Source organism: Nothoprocta perdicaria, unplaced genomic scaffold (genome assembly GCF_003342845.1).
Source record: "Nothoprocta perdicaria isolate Ctin4 unplaced genomic scaffold, notPer1 scaffold_92, whole genome shotgun sequence".
Lineage (NCBI taxonomy): Eukaryota > Metazoa > Chordata > Aves > Tinamiformes > Tinamidae > Nothoprocta > Nothoprocta perdicaria.
This window is the reverse complement of record NW_020456221.1, coordinates 2,438,180-2,460,854: the sequence shown is the minus strand read 5'-3', so window position 1 is coordinate 2,460,854 and position 22,675 is coordinate 2,438,180. Positions and strand designations below refer to the sequence as shown.

The window sequence follows — 22,675 nt, the reverse complement described above, 5'->3', positions numbered from 1 at the left end:
CCTCCCAGTTTGGTATCGTCGGCAAACTTGCTGAGGGAGCACTCCAGCCCTTCATCCAGGTCGTTAATGAATAAGTTGAACAGGACCGGACCGAGAACTGACCCCTGGGGGACACCACTAAGTACAGGCCTCCAGCTGGACTCCGCACCATTGACAACCACTCTCTGCACCCTGCCATCGAGCCAATTCCTAATCCACCTCCCCGTCCACACATCTATCCCACACCTTTGGAGCTTGCCCAGGAGGATGCTGTGAGGGACAGTGTCAAAAGCCTTAATGTGAGAGGGCAGCGGAGAGTTTACCATATTAATGTTTTCTCTGCATAAGCTGTCTCCATATATGCTAGTTACCATACAGATGTAATTAGTATTGTTTTTAAAAGAATTTGAGAGTACTTTCAAAAAAATGCATTATGAAAGCTATCAAGCTGCCAGCCTGTGGTGTGGATGCAGCCCCACAAATAACATGGAATAGTGCTGGAATGGGAAGAGTGAATTGATCAGTGGATGGGGAAGCACAAAGTCCTAGGTAGAGGTCAAGTTGTGGGCAGAGAAGTAATACAGGATGTCATACTTATCATTTAAGGAGAAGAATTTTACTGGTGTTCAGAATTAAATGTAAATGTGCAATATTGAACAAGAGGTATGAACTTAATCTGAACAACCTTAAATAATTGAGTGCTTTGTCGCTGCTTTCTCTTCTGTACCTACATTGCCTGGTGCCAAGAAAAAAGGTAGTAGAAGCCAAATTTCACAGTCTGTATAACTGAAAAATATAAACCTGAGGCATTTACCATATTCTTCTACTGGACCTGATAGAGCTTCCCAACTTGAATGTTCTCTTTATGGCTATAAGGAATTAATAAGAGTAGTAATAAGTTCTATAGCTTATCTGCTGCTTTCCTTTTTCCCCTGTGGTGATGTCAGGCACTGTATAATCTAAATGCAGTGTATGCTGTAGTACGTAAGCAAATAATAGAGTACGCTAGAGAATAAATAGGTGAGATAAAGCAGCAGGAAAAAAAAAAAGTCCATCTTAAGCACAATGTAATCTACTTTCAAGTTAGACCTTCAAAAATGAAATATTGGCTGCAAGATACAAACCTGAAATTGTATTTAAAAGGAAGGGGGAGGGGGGGAAGGCAATTTCTTTGCAAGTATATCCCATGGGGTTTTTAATTTGTTACATGACACAAACCCTTCTGTCGTAATATCTGGAGATATGTGAAGTGTTTCCATTAAACAATGGTCCTGTGGAAAGAAAGGTAGACGTTTATTTTGTGCAGAGAATATGCTCAGCAAGCTCTAAAATACTGTGATAATGCACTGTGGTGGTTAGGAGTGCCATTAAGTATTTAACTACTAGATTTTTTTTTCCTTTATGATTAAATTACATTAAAATAGTTTCAATCTTAAAATTTCTTGGCTTTGTCAGTTACATTCTTTCTGTTTTTTACCATCTTACATATACTCTTACATACATAGATTTTGCATCTACTATGTGGTTATGGTAAAATAGTATTTTTGGTGTATTTAGAAAATAATGTAGCTGTATTTTTAATGCACAAATTAATGCAATAGGTGTGTATTTTGATGTAGATGTGTCTTATGCCTAGAAAAGCCATTATTACATAACTACACAAGGAACTACTTTTACAATTCATTTTTTCAAAGCATCTGGTAAAATTATGTGTAATACGTAATCTTAGCAACAGGGATCAAGGCCTTGTAAACTTCACAGATTACCCAAATACTTACTTTTTCTCTAATTATTAGCGAAAAAAGATATTAATTGACAAGTGATAACTGCTGTTCCCTTTAGAAACATGCAGAGTATAGATGGAGGAATCCAACAAGACGGAGGTTGCCTTTCAGTCTTCCTGTTTTAGGAACTTGCAGTTTTTCACCATTTTGCTGCAGAAGTGAGCATGCATACACAGTAACTTAAGAACTTGAAGCTATTTTCCTAGTTTTGCTTCTGGAATTGGGAAATGACAGAGGCCAGCAAGCCTAGCTAATGGCCCCTGAGAATGAGCACTCCTGCTGTTTAAATGAGCAACTGCAAAGGGAGTTTCTTCAGAAAGCAGAGAGGGATTGAAATTTTATTAAGATTTGCTTCATTTCAGTTTTACCAAGGCCTTCACAGGTAAATCATGACAAACACTTTTCCTACCTGCATCACCCTGGTGTCTTCAAGTGGCAGATTGCGGGGGGGAAGGGAGGTCGGGGGCGGCTGGTACAAGACCCTTCTTAGAATTTTAGATGAAAAGATATACTAGAAGTATGAACTACATAATGGCTTAGAGACTGTAGGTCCCAGTGCAGGCTTTTCAAAAAATAATGTTAGTATTTCTTACCAGTTTGACAGTCATCCCATGTTACCCAAATGAGATTTTATTATTCATCCATTTCATGGCCACTGTAATGAAAACTTCAGTAAATTTATGAGAAACTGTCTGCTGAAATAGCAGGATTCATGGGGTTGCACAATTCTTCAGGAGTCACGTCCCGAAGCAGGTGGTGCTGTACAGCACCACGGGCCTGTGCACCAGTCTCTAGCGGCGCTAATGCCACGTGTAGTGATAATGGCATTTACTGTCACTTACGTGCTCTGCATCTATAGCTGATGTGGTTGGTATGTCAAACATTTTCATCTGGAGGTCCCAACTTAAGTGGATGGTGAAAAGAAGGGTCAGGGGAACCTCTGTTTTGGTTATACTGCCTTTATAACCACCAATACGGTTAGTCTGTCGGGGTGAATACTGATTTTTTTTACAATGAAAATGTATTCACAACAAAAAGAAATATACATGTATGTATTAAAATATATGTATGTAATTTTAATCGTGTGGGTATTTAAAAAATATATATATTTTTTCCTCATGTGTGCATGTGAAAACTGATCAGAAGTGCCAGTTACCTCCCGCAGCGGGTGCTGCGGTGCAGTCCTGTGGGGCAGTGTGCGCACTTGGAGCGCCGGCCGCTCTCCCTCCATGGCTCCAGGGGCTGAACCGCAGAGGTGTGTGCTCTGCACTGGACGGGCTCCCCGCAAAGCCCTGCGGGGGCTCAGCGGCCCCAGGGCCCGTGTGTTGGGTACCTGATGGGAGCCCGCGCGAGCGCTTAGGGGCAGTGAGCCCTGGCAGCTGCTGGGAATGGCTGCGTGGTTATAAATGAATCTGAGTATCGTGTCGACAGGTATTGTGCACTGGTGTGTTTGGGGAAGGGATTGTGATGGGGAAGCCGCTGCTTTTGTAAATAGCACGTAGTAAACACAAAACTGGTGCGAACGGGAAGGGGGGAGTTTGCCTAAGGATCTAAAGGAATTAACTCCTCATTTCTGTGCTCCCTTTTTGATATGAGTGGTGGTGACAGCAGTTCAGTTTTTGTGTGGTTGTATGGAAAACTGAATCTCCTTCAGGTTGCTGCATCTTTTTACTTGGTTTTGATAATATGATTAGGTCTGACGATTGTTTATATTTTATTTATAGTAAATTGGTTACCCCTGCACTGTTTGCCATTAGAATTTACACTGTGTGCGCATCCTTCTGTTCACCCATAAAGTGTTTGCGTTTGAATGTGGAGCTTAATCTACCCGTGCTCGCCTCCGTCTCCAGTAAATGCACAGATCATGTGACACTGCAGAGAAGACAGTTGTTTGCTCCAGTTCTGTTACATTTCTGATAGCGATGTGAGCACAGCTGGTGGAGAAGGGTGTTGCTGTGTCTCCCTGCAAATCCTTTGTCTTGCAGGGCTATAATCCTCCAAGGACATGCCTCACTTTCATCTTGCAGTCTTGCTAAGGCAGTCAGCCTCTGCTGTTAATTATTGGGACTAGGGTTATGAGATACAAAGCAATGTTCAATGGCTTTGTGAAGATACAGCCTTGATGCATTTAGGTTTGGAGAGCTTTGAATGCTAACATGCACTTTATTTCTGCATTTGATTCCATAAACTCTTGCATTAACAGAGGGCACCTCAAAGCAAGCATGATACAGGCTCACATGATACAGAGAGGCAGAATGAAGGTCAAGGAGCAGCAGAAATCAGCATGGCAACTACTGGTACTGGTCAGGTAAATCAATTATTTTGTTTATTGAAATATGTAGTTAAATGCCATTACATGTGTGTAATGCACAGTGCTTACATTTTAGCATATGTGTTTGTATACCTGTTCATTTTTAAAGGATTGACATTTTTCATCGTTCCTTTTGGAAGTGAGAAATTTCTTATATTTAGAAAAAGTGTTTTAATTGCATGAAGTGTAAACATTCTATAATGTAGGCAGAGGTTTTCTTTTGTTTAAATGAGTAAGGAGCCTAATATTAGCAAGGAGATAACAAGAATGACTGCATATATATATATGTATGTATGTGTATATATATACACATGTATGTATGTGTATATATATGTATTATTGTAAGTGTAAGAATAGTAGGGAATAGTTTTGTAAGGAATATGATTTATTATGGGAAAAAATTCAGAATTTCACTTTGATATTTAAGATAATATCTAGTGATTTAAAAAAGAAAAGAAATAGTAATTTTTTAAATTAATATTTCTGTTTTACTCTATTTGCTAATACTGGAAATAGTATCAAGGAGGTGGAAGTGTGCAGATGAGTAATAAAACATTATTAAATAATCTTTCATTTGTTTTTCCCTTATTAGTGAAATATATTAGCAGCAGAGTACTCATAGGGCTGTATTTAATTCTTCTTTACTTATTTCTTAGAACTGGTATTTATCCAAGTTTGAGGCTTTGTTTTTTGACTAAAAATACTTTGATTTATTTACCACAGTTTGAGATACATTTGTAATTTGAGTTCTTAAAACTTCATGCTATATTTTGATAGCTGAATTTCTATGTAAAATACTTCAGTTACTTTAGGGAAGCAGAATTATTTAAATTTTTCTGAAAATATTTCTTATGGGAGTGTTTTTCATAAAGGATAGACATTGTGATTTGGTTTGAATATTTCATTTAATTAAGCACAAAGTACAGCCTAATTTTTATTTTGAAATATATTTGATCACCATTTGCAATTAAGTTTCTTCTGTTATGTCTGAGCAATTGATTGAGGCTCTGACTGTAATACTTACGACAGCTTTATTGTTTGGGGAAAAAAATAATTGAGCGCTGCTTTGGCATTGAAAGCATAATGTATTTAAATAATTAATGTATTGTGGCTGTATTCTCTGTCTTTAGTGTATGAATCGGGAGGTTTTTGGACAACAGATATCTTACATGGAAGAAGGAATTGCTTTATGCAACTGGAGGATTCATTCATTCATTCCAAATTTTAAGTTTAGGATTTTTAAGCAGTTTTGAACTTTGTGTCAAAAAATTGCATAAATATTTGTATTCTTTTCTCCTGGTGGTCGATAGCTCCAGAGCTCTGAATCTGCGTTCTAGGAGACATCTGGGGATTATTCGCTTTCATTGCAAGTCTAGAGAGAGTAGGCTTAATGGATTGGGCATAGCATTTATGTCTGATAAACCAGATCGGTATATTTTCTTTTTTTTTGTGCAATCAGTGTTAAGTGGAGTGTAGAAAGTTTTAACTGAATAATCTAAAGCTAATTGGTTTTGAAATAACATAAACAACATTAATTGAAAATTTGACAATTTGAAGACTTGAATGTTCAGTTCAGTTGAATGTTCAGAATCATGTTCTTTCCTGGATCATCTTAACAGTGAAGGACAAAAAAGTATAAAAGAATAAAAATGAAGTAAGATAGAAGAAGGGTTGGAAAGATGAGGGTCTGCATAAGAAGGGTCTGTTTTGCATCTCTTTGTTGCTTTTCCGTTTCCTCAGATGAATGGTTACACAGCTCTCATAACTCTTCATTTAAAAAGAATTGAAAAAAACCTGATTCACTCAACTGTAATTTGCTTTTGATATGGACAATTCAAATTAGAAGGTGTTTTTTTCCTCTTAGTGAAAAAAAAACCAATGCCAGCTCTGCTTTAATCAGTGAAAATAGCAATTAGAAAAGACTCACATTGAAAAATATAACTCTTCTCACATTGAATTTAAGGAAAATGAATAATAAAGCCAGTTGTTTTTATCGTAACATCTAAACTGTTGGGGGTAGTGGGGATTACCCGTCTTAACCAAAATACATGCTGTTGGTTCATTATTATAAATAGGATTCTGTTTCACAGTGCTGGAATTGACTCAGGCAGTGGTTGGTGTTCTGGTGAGACTCTGTCTTACACCAAATTGTTGTTTGAATCCGTAGGGTTCCGCTGCTCGAATGGACCATGAGGCAGCCACTGTTATGAGTTCTAGTAACAGCTACTCTGTTCCTCGTAGACTGACAAGTCACCTGGGGACCAAGGTAACCGAAGATTACAAACCACAGGTCGCTAATGTTACGTTTCTACTAATACAATAACCTCATTGTTTTTGCCAGTAATACTAATATTAGCTGAATGCTCTATTTATGGAATAAAAATTCAACATATTTCTTCAATTATTAAAATACATGCACAGAAATTTGATTTGTCTTTCAGTTGCTGATGATTAGAAGTATTACAATAAAAAAAATGTTTGCAAGAATTGCACATTATTTCTGGTATATAATCCCATATTAAAACTGTTTCTTTTAAGAGTAATCCTTGGAATTTTTTCCAAAATCTGAATCCTCAAAACATGCTTTTGTTGAACAAAACATGTTTTGTTTTGTAAGGAAAAAAAAAAGAGTAAATTCTTTATGGTGATAAATATCTGTTCATTTCCTTCATAGTAATTGAGATAATACAACATTGGCTAATGGAGAAAAAATACAAATTAGTTACCGTAATCAAAAAAAAAATTGCATGTTCTTGAAAAAAAGAAAAATTAAAGGACATTGAGGAGAACATCTAGTATATCTCTGCTCCTCTGTAAAGCATCACTTCTATCAAAAGTAATCTTGACAGCACATGACAACAGTATAATCTTTTTTGCAAAAACTAATGATAAGTAATCTTTGCCATTTTTTAATAAACTTTAATACTTTTTTTCATTAATAGCTATCCAGAATCATCTTAGGTGCACTTTCCCTGTTTCCAGTGGAAATCAAATACATTTATCTTCTGAAGCAACCTTTTACATACTTAAAATTTATTTCAAAATTATGGAAAAATTAGAGATGAATACACAATAGGGAGTGTGCTAAAAATATATAAGTAGCACAAAAAGAGAGGGGGAAAAAAAGTGTACATCTGTATTACAACTGAGTTCCTGAATCACTGAGTGATACTTTCTCTGGCATCAGCAGCCAGACATATTGTAGGGCTGAGTCCAATCTCCTGGGAAGGAAGGCTTATTAGCTTGACATAGTATTAAATTACATCTGGCCTTAAAGCAGTGATACTTCCCTGCACCCAGTGCCTGCACCAAATGGAGGTAACACTGGCTGGAGTGTCTGTTCGCAGTCTTCCATTACAAAACGTAGAACTCCTAAAAGTGCAGCAAGGGGAGAGTCCTGAATGCAGGGAAACGAACTGTGTGGGGAAGGAGGTAAGCAAATAAACAGGTTTAACTAAGGGTGGTGCGGGGCAAGAAAATAGTGAAATTAATGCAGGAGAAGGAGGAAAGCAGTAGAGATTTAAGTTGAGGAATTATATTTACAGATGCTGATAGAGATGCCTCTGTGTACGTATATACACACATCTATGTATCTCTGTATCTTTATAAAACATGTCTTGCTCTGTACTTTGTGCCACAAGTCTGGAGGCCAGATTTTGATGACTTCTGCAGCATTCGTCTCTGAGAAAAAATTTACCTTCTCAGTCTAAATTGCTGTGGATTAAAGCTGGTGCTTAAAAAGTCTGTCAAGAGGCATGCATAAGGCAGATTAAATTCCCTTTCCTTTAAGAATACAAATGGCTTGTCTTAATACAGTATTGCATTTTTTTAGTCTAGGACTAGATCAGGATTTCTGGACTGGGAAGCCATGCTGTCAAAAAACTGGTTCCAAGACTTATTTCAGTGGATTTTGCATGTCATCATACAATTTTACAAATTGTTTCACCATGGTTTCGGCAATTCACAATGTTTAGAAAAATCTTTAGAAAAAAACGTATTAAATATGCTTCTTACTCTATCTGCTGCCATCCAATTTTTGCACAACTCATATTTAGAGACATAAATATTGTCTCAGAAGCAGCAAAATCAAATCATTCATTGATGTGTTAACTTGTACAAAAATGTAGTTACTGTTAGGAAGCTTTACCCAAGGGTTCACAAGCCTCATTCCTTTGCTGTGTTGGTGTATTCTAAGAAAACACACCCTCTGCTATTGGCAGTTCCTTCTGGTAGTTTCTCTATGCTGTGCTGTATGTTAGGACATTACTGTTTTTGTTGGCTTTCATCGCTTTGGGTATCTAGCTAGTCTCCAATGTTACCATGTTCATAATTTTCCCGTTAAAAGTTTGTTAAAAGAATCAAATACATTTCTTAATTTAAAGTTACTGAGAATAATGGAATGGAAAAGACAAACCTGAGATTGTTTTGGCCACCATATTATATAGCAGCTAAGGTAACCCCTCAGCTGAATTGAAATTTGGTTGCTCTGAGTTTAATGTGTAATGTTGGGGTTCTAGTGACTTCTAGTTTGACAAATGCTTATTACTTTATGTTGCAAATATTAAAAGAACATTTGTTTGTTCAACTTATTTTACCAAAGTAAACTTGAAGAAAGTTTAGTCATTATTGTATTATCTACAATTAATCTGGCCCATGTGTATTTTTTATCCTAACAAAGAATGATGGATTAATAGAAATAGTTTTAAAGGATTTTTTTTACACGTGTATTTAAGATTTTTTTCAGTTACAGTAAATTTGAAATGAATGTAATCAGTCTTATTCTTTGTGTAGGATAACTATACTAAATTTAGATATCAAATAATTTTTCAATGAAGAGCACCTTTAACTGAAAGTAATTTTCTTTTTGAAATTTGAAAGTGTTGAAGAACTGACAGTACTTATTTAATTATTTCCAAGTGGTACAAATTCTGGCAGCATTATATAGGTACATTTTCTCTCCTCTTCACATGTGCCATTCAGAACTTCATTTTAATCTAACTTAGTGTGTATTTTTTAAAATAGTAACTGCGTTTTTACAATCATTTGACCTGCAGGTGGAAATGGTGTATTCTTTGTTGTCAATGCTTGGTACTCATGATAAGGATGACATGTCACGAACTTTGCTGGCGATGTCTAGCTCCCAAGACAGCTGCATAGCCATGCGCCAGTCTGGATGTCTGCCCCTCCTCATCCAGCTTTTACATGGCAACGATAAGGACTCTGTCTTGCTAGGAAACTCTCGTGGTAGTAAAGAGGCCCGTGCCAGGGCCAGTGCCGCCCTGCACAACATCATTCACTCCCAGCCGGATGATAAGCGAGGCAGACGGGAAATCCGCGTGCTCCATCTTTTGGAGCAAATCCGTGCTTACTGTGAGACGTGCTGGGAATGGCAGGAGGCGCATGAACAAGGCATGGACCAGGACAAAAACCCAAGTAAGTTCTGAGAACTATATGTGAATGTTGGAAAGGTACTTTGAAATTATTGAGTTTATCAAAGAAATAAATTCTTGTTGAAATATATGCTAGGTTTCTTTTTTAATAAATATGTATATACTTGAAGCTAAGGCAGATTATAAAATAGTATCTATTACAGATGTAACATCCCATTTCTAAATTCAGTCTTTACATGACGGGCTTTGGCATGGTTTCCAGACATGATTTAGAAGTTCATATTTATAATCTACAAATTAATATTAAATTTTACACTCACTGCTATTTCACATTCTAATGGATAATGAAATGTATCTAAATAATCTCCAACTTCTTTTCACTCAGGACATATGCATCTCACTGAGCAGAAGGGATAATTTAAGTATTTTCACTTTGATTTGCTCAGCATAATGTAAACTTATTTAGAATGTTGTCTGTAAGAAATATTTTGATATTAACTATCAGAGAAGTGACAATTTAAGTAAACTGGAGTTTTCTCAAAAGAGAAATGAAAAAAAGAAATCTTCTGGATTGCCTAACTGTTCTTTTTGAATTTGAGAAGTTTTGAGTTAATTTTATACAAATATATAAATATATGCAGTAGGTCTTTATGTCAATAAAACTGCTGAAATCAGTGGGCTCTGTCATTGATATTGGACAAGAATCATTTGTACTTCAGATAGTCTAGTTAAAAAAGTATGAACTTTAAAAGTTCTCAGGAAACAAGGGATTTAAGGAACCAGAGAAATATTTTTACTTCTCTCCATACCAGTGCCAGCTCCAGTTGATCATCAAATCTGTCCTGCAGTGTGTGTTTTGATGAAACTTTCATTTGATGAAGAACACAGACATGCAATGAATGAGCTTGGTAAGACCAAATGTTTTTCTCTAGCTTCCTTCGAAAAGCTTGCTGGGTATGCTGATATTCCTTTCTTCTAACCTTCGTTGAATGTGAAGGTTTTTTAACACTCATTTGTATCAGTAGTTGTCTTGTCAGCAATTGATGCAATTTAAATGACCTTGTAGCTAAATGGTTTCCCACTGGACAGGTTATTATGCAAATTATGCTCTTTCTTGCCATGACCTGGGCATTTTGAAAGAGTATTTTTATTATGGAAACATTTCTGATTTCAGATGTATTGGACTTAAAATGGAGACTAATTCTCTAGGAGACTAATTTTCAAGAGATTAATGCAGAGGTTAAACATACTGATAGGTTCATGTGTAATAGGCTGAACTTTGTGATTCATCCTCTGTCAGTTCTCTGCTGTTTTTTATTATAAATGAAAGTATTTTATGTTTTTTTCTGAGAAAATAAAATGCAGTAGTATTAATTAATAATTACCGGATTTTCTAAATAGCTTTTTTGTCACTGGGGTGAATTCATCTGCCAGATGTGTTTTTTCATTCATGTTCCCACCTGTCTGCCACCATCTACAGATGGTGCATCATGCTACCAAGCCTTTCAGTTTGTGCAAAGCTCAAAAGTCACAACCCAGAGTCAGTATTTAACAGTACATTTAAGCAATTATTTATCTTTCTGAGTCTTTTGGATCTCACACACATGAAATTACACTGTGTGCACTGAAGCAGTTTGGTCCTGGAGGTGTGTCCTTAGGCTTGAAATGCTTTTTTATTATTTTTAAAGGAGGGTTGCAGGCCATTGCAGAGCTGTTGCAAGTGGACTGTGAAATGTATGGACTTACAAATGACCACTATAGTGTTACCTTAAGAAGGTATGCTGGAATGGCTCTGACTAACTTGACTTTTGGAGATGTGGCCAACAAGGTAAGTGTAGAATTTCAAGCATACAGTAATTTCAGTTCATTGCTGTGTTTGAATGGTTGTTTTGAATTATGTCTGATTGAAAATCTTCAGGATTGGATTACTTGCTTGTAATAATTACAAGTATTACTTGCATTTGGGATTGCAACAGAAATTCCCTAAGAATCCTTTCCTGTTCCAGAGAATAGGATTACAAGTTTATCAGCTTTCATAATAAAGTTAATTTTAATTTGTCACTGAAACTGAGGATTTATCTCTTGGTTTTATTTTTATGGTACCAATACATTATGTCTTTCAATAGTGTGTAACATCTGATGATTTCCTGATTTCTAATAAGGGCTTTGCTTTCAAATGATATAATAATAAGTACTTTTCTCAGACTTTTACAAGATAAATATTTTAGAATAAGTTCATTCAGGCAAGACTTCTATCTTTCTTCTCTAACAGAAGACAAATGGAAATATAACTGTGTTTCATATTATGCACTTTTTGCTTCAAGTTTAAACATGATAAAGCCTAAATTCCTGGAATAATGAAGTCTTCCCAAAATACGTTCTCTTAAAATCATCTGGTTGGTTAAGACTGAAGCTATTTGGTTTGTGGCACAGATAAAGCTGTGCAGCGATATCATCGTGTTGTACAGCTGATGATGATGTTCAATTCTCTCCCCTTTATTTTTTTCTCATTTCCTAACAGGCTACGTTATGTTCTATGAAGGGCTGCATGAGAGCTCTTGTAGCACAATTAAAATCTGAAAGTGAAGATTTGCAACAGGTAACTTCCTTTTGAGATAAAATACACCTTTAACTTAGACATTTCCATCTCTTCCATTTCATTGTGTTAGATGAAATTACTCCATCTCTACTTTCCTAATGTTTACTTTCATTCTACATATTTTGCCTCTCCACGTGTTATTTTTATATTTGAATTTTTATCTTCTTTGATGGGGTAACTGCTGTGCTGTAACTCTCCTCTCATTTTTATGAAGCTCTTTTAAACATGTATCATCTTTCCTAGTCTGTGTTTTTTTTAACTGCTGTCCTCTTATTGTCTTGTCAGAATTAAGCTCCAGTATCTTTAATGCAAAGTTTCTGTTGTCCCCATTCTGTTAAGAATTAACGATTTAATTGCTGTAAAAATGCTTAACTGTGAGTTAAGCCCGTGAAATACATGCGTGTTTTTTTAAATTCTGATCACCTAGTAGTCAAAAAAGGCAGAAAAGATTTGATGAATGAAATTACTGATTTTAAGTACTGAAAGTTATTTATATTGAAAGAATACTCTTAAGTGCTGTAAGTACTGAAAGACTTTTGCAGGCATTGCTTGTAATGCTTTTAGTTGAGACAATGTTTTGAGCATAAGCAAATGAGGACTTGAAACACAGAACAATAAAAGAGGTGATTTAAAACACAGGTAAATTGTACCCATTGTTGTCAAGAATGAGAATTTAGGCCAAATCACTACCCCTCTAGTATGGATTCTTATGCTCACAGTGTATTTTTAAATGACTTCAAAGAGCTTTAGATGCATTAATAAAAGGAATCATAGCATACCTCTGAGAGAGAGGTAAATATCCTAGTCCTGTTTTACAATAGGGAAAGCTGTGAAGAATATAAATCTCTCTCTTTTGATTACGTAAAAAAGCCTCCACAGACTTGAGAGTTGACGACAAATCTGAAGTTTTGATCCCATCTTTCAGCCACTGTGGAAGGGAACTTGCCAAGGAGGGAAGAGAAAGCCAGGGAACCTGCTTTTATATCTTTGTTTTGCATATGCACACACAAAAGTCAGTACCTTTGATTTAACTTCATAGTGAAATGTTGTGACAGTCTATCTAGGAACAGAATGAAAAACAAATTTCAGCTAAAAGTTAGTTCAGTAGCTGAAAATTACCATTCCTGATGGATTCCATACTGTTCCAGAAATCCAGGAGGATGTGCTGATGACCTACTAAAGAAAGACACAGCTATATTGAGATGTCTTTTCTTTTTCTTTGTTGTTTTGCAGGTCATTGCAAGTGTTTTGAGGAACTTGTCCTGGCGAGCAGATGTAAATAGTAAAAAGACTCTACGTGAAGTTGGAAGTGTGAAAGCATTGATGGAATGTGCTTTAGAAGTTAAGAAGGTATCATATGTAAATGATTGTGTGATAAGTTTTGAAGAGAATGTATTAATTTTACACAAAATACAAACATCTTCCTTTTGACATAAACAGTTGCTCTCATATTTGAAGTGTTTCAGGTAGTTCACAAAATCACGCAGCATCCTGGAGTTCCCAAGGGAACTCTGGAGATCATCTAGTCCTGCTCCAGCAGGGACACCCGGAGCATGGGACACAGGGGAGATTTGGTTTTAATTAACTTGGCAGCAGATCACAAAGTACTAATGACGGCTGAGAACCAGTAATGCTTCCCGGATTTTATTTATGAGGGTTGATACTGTTCAGTTTCACTGTGCAGTTGCACAAGGTGGGCGGTTCTAATGGCACATCCCAAAAGCAGTTTTTATAATATGCCTTTTAATAAAACCATCTTCTAATTTTGTGAATAAATAAACTCCACTTCTTGTGTTCTCTAGATGCACAGTTGGTAATGAGATAAGACCATATGCTGCTCCAGAGTCTTTTGCTTACTAGTCTACGGACCTTTTTTACTGATAATTGACAAGTACTGTGTCTCAGACTTTCTGGCAAGCTATAACAAATTCCTAGATGATGGAAGAAAGGACAAGCAAACAAAAGTAGCTCTGTGTGTAGTGCTGCCTGCCTCAAGTTTAGCAGCAAGGAAAGCAGGAACTGAAACTTACTTGATATTCATGAGGAAAGTGAAAGAAATAGTGGCACATGCAGAAAAACAGGAAAAAACATTGGGCATCCTACATACAATGTGTAGAGATTTCCTGCCAGACAAAAATTAAATTCTGTAATTAGTTGGTAAGAAGCCAAATTCCATAGTCAATGAATTTCTTTGGCTGGGATGGAACCAGTGCAACAGTTCGTTTCTCCAAGCTGTATTTTCAGGCTCTGTGCAGGTTTGGTAGGAATTACTGCTTTTGTTTATTCTTAGTTCACATTTTCAAAGCTATCTTTGCATCCATTGGAGCTAGATAAACAAGTTCCTTAAAATCTCATTGAAGTGACTTACATATTGCCAAGTGCGTATGATTAATAGTGGAAAATTCTCTAATTCTGTTGTTTTATTATTTTCCTAGGAATCCACCTTAAAAAGTGTTTTGAGTGCCTTATGGAATTTGTCAGCACACTGCACTGAGAACAAAGCTGATATATGTGCTGTCGATGGGGCTCTTGCCTTTCTAGTGGGCACACTGACATACCGAAGCCAAACAAACACTTTAGCCATCATTGAAAGTGGAGGAGGAATATTAAGAAATGTTTCTAGCCTAATTGCTACTAATGAGGACCACAGGTGAATATACTTTCTCATCTTCATAAAATCTATAGTGATACCAAAAATGTATTTACTGCACAGTTTGTATGACTGAATTCTAAATGCACGTATTGAGTATAGTAACAAAGAACTAACTTCCTAAGTTAATCTAGCTAAATGGCAAGTATTCCATTTAGATAACAGGACAATGTAAAAGGATTATCTTATTTGCTGCTTGCTAAATGATGAATTGAAGCTTCTCCTGGAAATACAAATTTAGTTATATCAGCGGTTTTATCATTAGTTATATCAGTGGTAGGAAACCATCTAGAATGGAAAATTGCTTCATATGGAGGGTGTTGTTTGGGAGCAAATTATTCATGTCCATAGCATAATTTGCTTAACATTCAAATTTAAATTTAGGAAAACAAAGGTGTATTTGCCTGGGAGAAAGCATATACATCTTTACTTATCTTTACTAAACTTCCTTACAGCCTAATAGGTTTTGATTTGTTTTATCCTTTTAAGTGCCACTTACTAATTCTTGTTTTCAATTGCTCAACACCAGGCAAATCTTAAGAGAGAACAGCTGCTTGCAAACCCTGTTACAGCACCTGAAGTCACATAGTTTGACAATAGTCAGTAATGCATGTGGGACCCTGTGGAATCTTTCTGCCCGAAATGCAAAAGATCAGGAGGCACTGTGGGACATGGGAGCAGTAAGCATGCTCAAAAATCTCATTCACTCAAAACACAAAATGATAGCAATGGGCAGTGCTGCAGCTCTAAGAAACCTGATGGCAAATAGGCCAGCAAAATATAAGGATGCCAATATTATGTCTCCAGGATCAAGCTTACCATCTCTTCATGTTAGAAAACAAAAGGCACTGGAAGCAGAATTAGATGCTCAGCACTTATCGGAGACTTTTGACAATATTGATAATTTAAGCCCCAAAGCTTCTCACCGTAATAAGCAGAGACATAAGCAAAATATATATAGTGAGTATGTCCTGGACTCCAGTCGACATGATGATGGGATTTGCAGAGCAGAGACCTTTAATACTGGTAATGTGACTGTGCTTTCGCCGTATTTAAATACTACAGTACTGCCTGGCTCCTCTTCCTCCAGTAGAGGAAATGCAGAAAGTTCTCGATCTGAGAAAGACAGAAGTCTTGATAGGGATCGTGCCGTGGGTTTAAATAGTTACCATCCAGCTACAGAGAGTACTGGGAACTCCTCTAAGAGAATAGGAATGCAGATTTCTACTGCTGCAGTTCAGATTGCCAAAGTTATGGAAGAAGTAACAAGCATGCACATGCCACAGGAGGACAGAAGTTCTGGTTCCACTTCAGAAATGCACTGTTTGACAGACGACAGAAATGCTCCAAGAAGAACCACCACTGCCCATACTCACCCAAATACATACTTCCCTAAATCTGAAAATCCCAGCAGGACATGTCCTGTGCCTTACACAAAAATGGAGTACAAGAGAGCTTCAAATGATAGCTTAAATAGCGTCAGCAGCAGTGATGGCTATGGTAAAAGAGGCCAAATGAAACCTTCCATTGAATCGTACTCAGAAGATGATGAAAGTAAATTTTGTAGTTATGGTCAATACCCCGCTGACTTGGCACATAAGATACATAGTGCAAATCATATGGATGACAATGATGGAGAGCTAGACACTCCTATTAATTACAGCCTTAAATATTCTGATGAACAGTTAAATTCTGGAAGGCAGAGTCCCTCTCAGAATGAAAGATGGGCAAGACCTAAGCACATAATAGATGAGGAAATAAAACAAAATGAACAACGGCAGTCAAGGAGCCAAAATGCAACTTACTCCATATATTCTGAAAGCGGAGATGATAAACACATGAAATACCAGTCGCCTTTTGGACAACAAGAGTGTGTTTCTTCTTTCAGATCAAGAGGATCCAGTGGTTCTGATCAGAACAGAGTAGGCTCCACACTTGGAATGAATCAGAAAGTGAGCCAGTCCTTGTGCCAAGTTGATGATTATGATGATGATAAGCCAACAAACTACAGTGAGCGCTATTCTGAGGAGGAGCAGCATGAAGAGGAAGAAGACAGACCAACCAATTACAGCATAAAGTACAGTGAAGAGGAACACCATGTAGATCAGCCTATTGATTACAGTCTAAAGTATTCAACAGAAGTTCCTCCTTCTTCTCAGAAGCCATCTTTTACTTTTTCGAAGAGTTCATCAGTGCAAAGCTCTAAAACTGATCATATTTCCTCAAGTAGTGGGAACACATCAGCCCCTTCAGCTAGTTCGAAGAGACAAAATCAGCTTCACCCAAGTTCTGCCCAGAACAGAGGTGGCCATGCTCAAAAGACTGCTTCCTGCAAGACTCCCTCTATTAATCAGGAAACTATACAAACTTACTGTGTGGAGGACACACCAATATGTTTTTCAAGATGTAGCTCACTGTCATCTTTGTCATCAGCTGAAGATGAAATGGGGCGTGATCAAGCCACCTGTGTGACAGATGCTAATAACACACTGCAGATAGCAGAACTAAAAGAAGGCAGTGGGACTCTGTCTACTGAAGGTGCAGTAAATGAAGTTGCATCAACATCACAACACATCAGAACAAAATCCAGCAGACTTCAGACTTCTAGCTTATCTCCTTCTGATTCCTCTAGACATAAAGCTGTTGAATTTTCTTCAGGTGCCAAATCTCCTTCAAAGAGTGGTGCACAAACTCCTAAAAGTCCACCAGAGCACTATGTGCAGGAGACTCCACTCATGTTCAGCAGGTGCACATCTGTAAGTTCCCTGGATAGTTTTGAAAGCCGTTCAATTGCCAGCTCGGTTCAAAGTGAGCCTTGCAGTGGAATGGTAAGTGGTATTATAAGTCCCAGTGATCTTCCAGACAGCCCTGGGCAAACAATGCCTCCAAGCAGAAGTAAAACGCCACCCCCTGCTCAAGGAACTCAAGTAAAGAGAGAAGCAGCTAAAGGTAAGGCACCTAATGCAGAAAAGAGAGAACCTGGTCCTAGGCAGGCAGCTGTGAATGCAGCTGTTCAGAGAGTGCAAGTACTGCCAGATGCTGACACCTTACTACATTTTGCCACAGAAAGTACACCAGATGGATTTTCTTGCTCTTCTAGCCTAAGTGCTCTGAGTCTTGATGAACCATTTATACAGAAAGACATAGAGTTAAGAATAATGCCTCCTGTACATGAAAATGACCACGGAAACGAAACAGAACCTGAACAGTCAGATGACACAAAGGATAATCAAGAGAAGAAAGCAGAGAAATCTGCTGATGCAGAAAAAGACATTCTGGATGATTCTGATGATGATGATATTGAAATACTGGAAGAATGTATTATTTCTGCAATGCCAACAAAATCTTCACGTAAAGCCAAAAAGCCTTCTCAAGCATCTGCTTCAAAAATACCTCCTCCTGTAGCCAGGAAGCCAAGCCAGCTGCCAGTTTACAAACTTCTGCCTTCACAAAGCAGACTGCAGTCCCAGAAGCACGTGAGCTTTACCCCTGGAGATGACATGCCGCGGGTATATTGCGTTGAGGGCACACCAATAAATTTCTCAACAGCTACATCTCTAAGTGATCTCACGATAGAATCTCCACCAAACGAGTTGGCCAATGTAGAGAACGTGGGTACTGGGGTAGACGCAGCGGAATTTGAAAAGAGAGATACCATTCCAACAGAGGGCAGGAGTACAGATGAAACTCAGAGAGCAAAAAGCTCCGCTGTCACTGCTGCAGGTCTGGAAGATGACAAAACAGAAGAGGGCGATATTCTAGCTGAGTGCATTAACTCAGCTATGCCAAAAGGGAAAAGTCACAAGCCTTTCAGAGTAAAGAAGATAATGGATCAAATTCAGCAAGCGTCTTCAGCTCTAAGTAACAAAAATCAATCAGGAGGAGAGAAAAAGAAGCCAACATCACCAGTAAAGCCTGCTCCCCAAAATAATGAGTACAGAGCACGAATAAGAAAAAACACAGAGCCTAAAAGCAACATTAGTAATGAAAGGAGCTATTCAGAAAACAGAGATGCAAAGAAACATCTTAAAAATAATTCAAGAGATTTTAATGATAAACTTCCAAATAATGAAGAGCGTGTAAGAGGAAGCTTTGCCTTTGATTCCCCTCATCATTACACACCTATTGAGGGAACTCCCTACTGTTTTTCACGAAATGATTCCCTAAGTTCTTTAGATTTTGATGATGATGATGTTGATCTTTCAAGGGAAAAAGCAGAATTAAGAAAAGGAAAAGAAGCGAAGGAAATGGAAAGCAAAGACTGTGTGAATCCTGAGCAGACTTCAAATCAGCAGCCAAGTAATAGGACACAAGTCTGTCAAAAACACCCAGCAAGCAGAAGCCAGTCTAAAACTTTCTCTCCATCAACTAAAGATATTCCAGACAGAGGAGCAGCTACAGATGAGAAAATGCAGAATTTTGCTATCGAAAATACCCCTGTTTGTTTTTCTCGCAATTCATCTCTTAGTTCCCTCAGTGATATTGATCAGGAAAACAACAACAAAGAAAGCGAACCTGCAAAACGAAATGAGGTTCCTGATTCTCAGATGGAATCAAACAGACCTCAGACTTCTGGTTATGCGCCAAAGTCATTCCACGTGGAAGATACACCTGTGTGTTTCTCTAGAAACAGCTCCCTGAGTTCTCTTAGTATTGACTCAGAAGATGATCTTTTGCAGGAATGCATTAGTTCTGCTATGCCTAAAAAGAAAAAGCCTTCAAGAGTGAAGAATGAAAGTGAAAAACATAATTCTAGAAATATGGGTGGTATACTGGCAGAAGATTTAACACTGGATCTGAGAGATATACAAAGGCCAGAGTCGGAGCATGGTTTCTCACCTGATTCAGAGAACTTTGATTGGAAAGCTATACAAGAAGGTGCAAATTCTATAGTTAGTAGCTTGCATCAAGCTGCAGCTGCTGCATCACTGTCTAGACAAGCTTCATCAGACTCTGATTCTATCCTTTCCTTGAAATCTGGTATTTCTCTAGGGTCACCATTTCATCTTACCCCAGACCAAGAAGAAAAGCCTTTTACTAATAATAAAGGTCCAAGAATTCTTAAGCCAGGAGAGAAAAGCACATTGGAGTCTAAAAAAGTAGAATCTGAAAACAAGGGGATTAAAGGAGGGAAGAAAGTATATAAAAGTATTATTACAGGAAAAGTTCGCTCCAATTCTGAAGTTTCGGCCCAGCTGAAGCAACCGCAACAAACACCTATGCCTTCAATTTCACGTGGTAGGACAATGATTCATATTCCAGGAGTTCGAAATAGTTCCTCAAGTACTAGTCCTGTTTCCAAGAAAGGCCCCCCAGTGAAAAACACAAGCTCCAAGAGTCCAAGTGAAGGGCAAAGTTGCACCAGTTCTCCAAGAGGAGTCAAGTCATCAGTGAAATCTGAGCCAGCTCCTGTAACAAGGCAGCCCTCTCAGCAGAGTGGATCAAGTAAAGGACCTTCTCGGTCAGGATCTAGAGACTCCACTCCTTCCAGACCTCAACAGCAGCCATTAAGCAGACCGCTGCAGTCTCCAGGTCGAAACTCAATTTCTCCAGGAAGAAATGGTATAAGTCCTCCCAACAAACTGTCTCAGCTGCCAAGGACATCATCTCCCAGTACAGCTTCAACTAAATCTTCAAGTTCAGGAAGGATGTCTTATACCTCGCCGGGCCGGCAGATGAGCCAACAAAACCTTACAAAGCAAACTGCCTTACCTAAGAGTAACAGCGGCATTCCCAGAAGTGAGTCTGCTTCAAAAGGATTAAACCAGATTCTCAGTAGTGGTGGATCCAACAAAAAGACTGACCTGGCCAGAATGTCATCTGCAAAATCTAGCGGAAGCGAATCTGACAGATCTGAGAGACCTGTTCTGGTTCGTCAGTCAACTTTTATTAAGGAAGCTCCGAGTCCAACTCTAAGGCGGAAATTAGAAGAGTCGGCTTCGTTTGAATCTCTCTCCCCTTCCAGACCAGATTCTCCCACCAGATCCCAAATACAGACACCAGTTTTAAGTCCATCTCTTCCTGATATGTCTTTATCCAGTCATTCAACTGCACAGAGTAGTGGTTGGCGGAAATTACCTCCTAATCTGAGCCCTTCAGTGGAATATGATGGGAGACCCGTGAAACGTCATGATATAGCTCGTTCTCATTCTGAGAGTCCATCTAGATTGCCCATCAATAGATCAGGAACGTGGAAGCGTGAGCATAGTAAGCATTCCTCATCGCTGCCTCGTGTCAGCACTTGGCGAAGAACTGGGAGCTCTTCTTCAATTCTGTCAGCTTCTTCCGAATCCAGTGAAAAGGCAAAAAGTGAAGACGAAAAGCAACACGGAAGTTCTGGACCTAAGCAAAGCAAAGAAAGTCAAGCACCAACAAAAGGTACTTGGAGAAAAATAAAAGAAAATGAAATTACTCAAATAATGAATGATCCTCAGCATTCTTCTTCAGGTGCAACGAATGGCTCTGATTCCAAAACTCTAATTTATCAGATGGCACCAGCTGTCTCTAAGACAGAGGATGTGTGGGTGAGGATAGAAGACTGCCCAATTAATAATCCTCGATCTGGAAGGTCTCCAACTGGAAATACTCCCCCTGTTATTGACAGTGTTCCAGAGAAAGCGGCTGTGAGTAGTAAAGATTCGAAAGACAGTCAAGAAAAACAAAATGCGGGGAATGGAAACGTTCCTGTTCGTACCACTGGTTTAGAAAGTCGTCTGAACTCATTTATTCAAATAGACAGTCCAGACAAGAAAGGAATTGAAGCAAAACCTGTGCAGAATAACACTGTACCTGCACCAGAAAATAACGAGAGCACGGTCAGTGAGCGCACGCCGTTCAGCTCCAGCAGCTCCAGCAAGCACAGCTCCCCCAGCGGCGCTGTGGCAGCGAGGGTGACTCCCTTCAACTACAACCCAAGCCCCAGGAAAAGCAGCGCAGACAACAGCTCTGCTCGGCCGTCGCAAATACCAACGCCGGTAAATAACAGCACCAAGAAGCGTGACTCCAAGACAGAAAACACAGACTCCAGCGGAACTCAGAGCCCCAAACGCCATTCAGGTTCCTACCTGGTGACTTCTGTTTAAATATATATATTAAAAAAAAAAAAGTAAAACTGATGTATTATTTACAGCAGCTATTAAGAAAACATTTGTTTCACATGAAACTTTAAGATTGGGGATTGGTTTTATCTGTTGTTTTTATTTTTTGTAAATAGGTTTGATTCTTGTTAGAGGGTCCTTGTTCTGGAAGCCATATTTGATAGTATACTTTGTCTTCACTGGTAATATTTTGGAGGGATACTTGACTGACAGTTTGGAGTTAAAAATTGCTAGTGCAATGATATTTGTACAGTATGTTTAACATGTATTTAATTAGCCTCCCATCTCATAAGTCTTTAAATATTGCTTGTGTTGAAATCATGAACATTACAGCTAGAGACCATCTAGTCATATTGCCTATCAACCATTTCTAGACTACAGACTGACTAAACTACATCAGGGATTAATTGGTATTATTTATGCAAAAAAAAAGTATACTCAGTTTTAGTAATTGTGAGTCCACCTAAACCAATAATTAATCATGTGGCTGTGAAATTCACAGTAATATGGTTTCTGCTGAACAAGCTTTCCTGGCCTGCTTTTCTGCATGATTGGAACTGATGGTTCATTTTCTGAAGTAATGATTAACATTTCTGTGGTCACATAATGTGCATAGATAGCTATGGTGTAACAATTTACACTTCTTGTGCTCTGCATCAAAAGGAAAACTGTGTAACTGTAAAACCTTGAAAAAAAATATTTTACCTGAACTAGACTTTATCTTAAAGTAGGTAGAATTTTTTTGCTATGCTGTAACTTGTTGTATATTCTGGTATTTGAGGTGAGATGGCTGCTCTTTTATTAAGGAGAAATGGGTGATGTCTCAACCGAGACTAAAATGAACATTTCAGAATAAATTATTACT

At 38.0% G+C, this 22,675-nt stretch overlaps 1 protein-coding gene across 1 annotated transcript in view; it reads left to right on the top strand.

The window, feature by feature from the left end:
• Positions 1–22,675, top strand: part of APC (APC, WNT signaling pathway regulator) — a 63,704-nt gene extending 41,029 nt beyond the window's left edge. Inside the window, exons 8-16 of the mRNA XM_026052828.1 lie at positions 3,967–4,071; positions 6,242–6,340; positions 9,129–9,507; positions 10,277–10,372; positions 11,153–11,292; positions 11,986–12,063; positions 13,297–13,413; positions 14,499–14,713; positions 15,243–22,675. Of these exons, the coding sequence (XP_025908613.1) occupies positions 3,967–4,071; positions 6,242–6,340; positions 9,129–9,507; positions 10,277–10,372; positions 11,153–11,292; positions 11,986–12,063; positions 13,297–13,413; positions 14,499–14,713; positions 15,243–21,795 (7,782 nt within the window). The 3' untranslated portion in view covers positions 21,796–22,675. The remainder of the gene's footprint in view (positions 1–3,966; positions 4,072–6,241; positions 6,341–9,128; positions 9,508–10,276; positions 10,373–11,152; positions 11,293–11,985; positions 12,064–13,296; positions 13,414–14,498; positions 14,714–15,242) is intronic.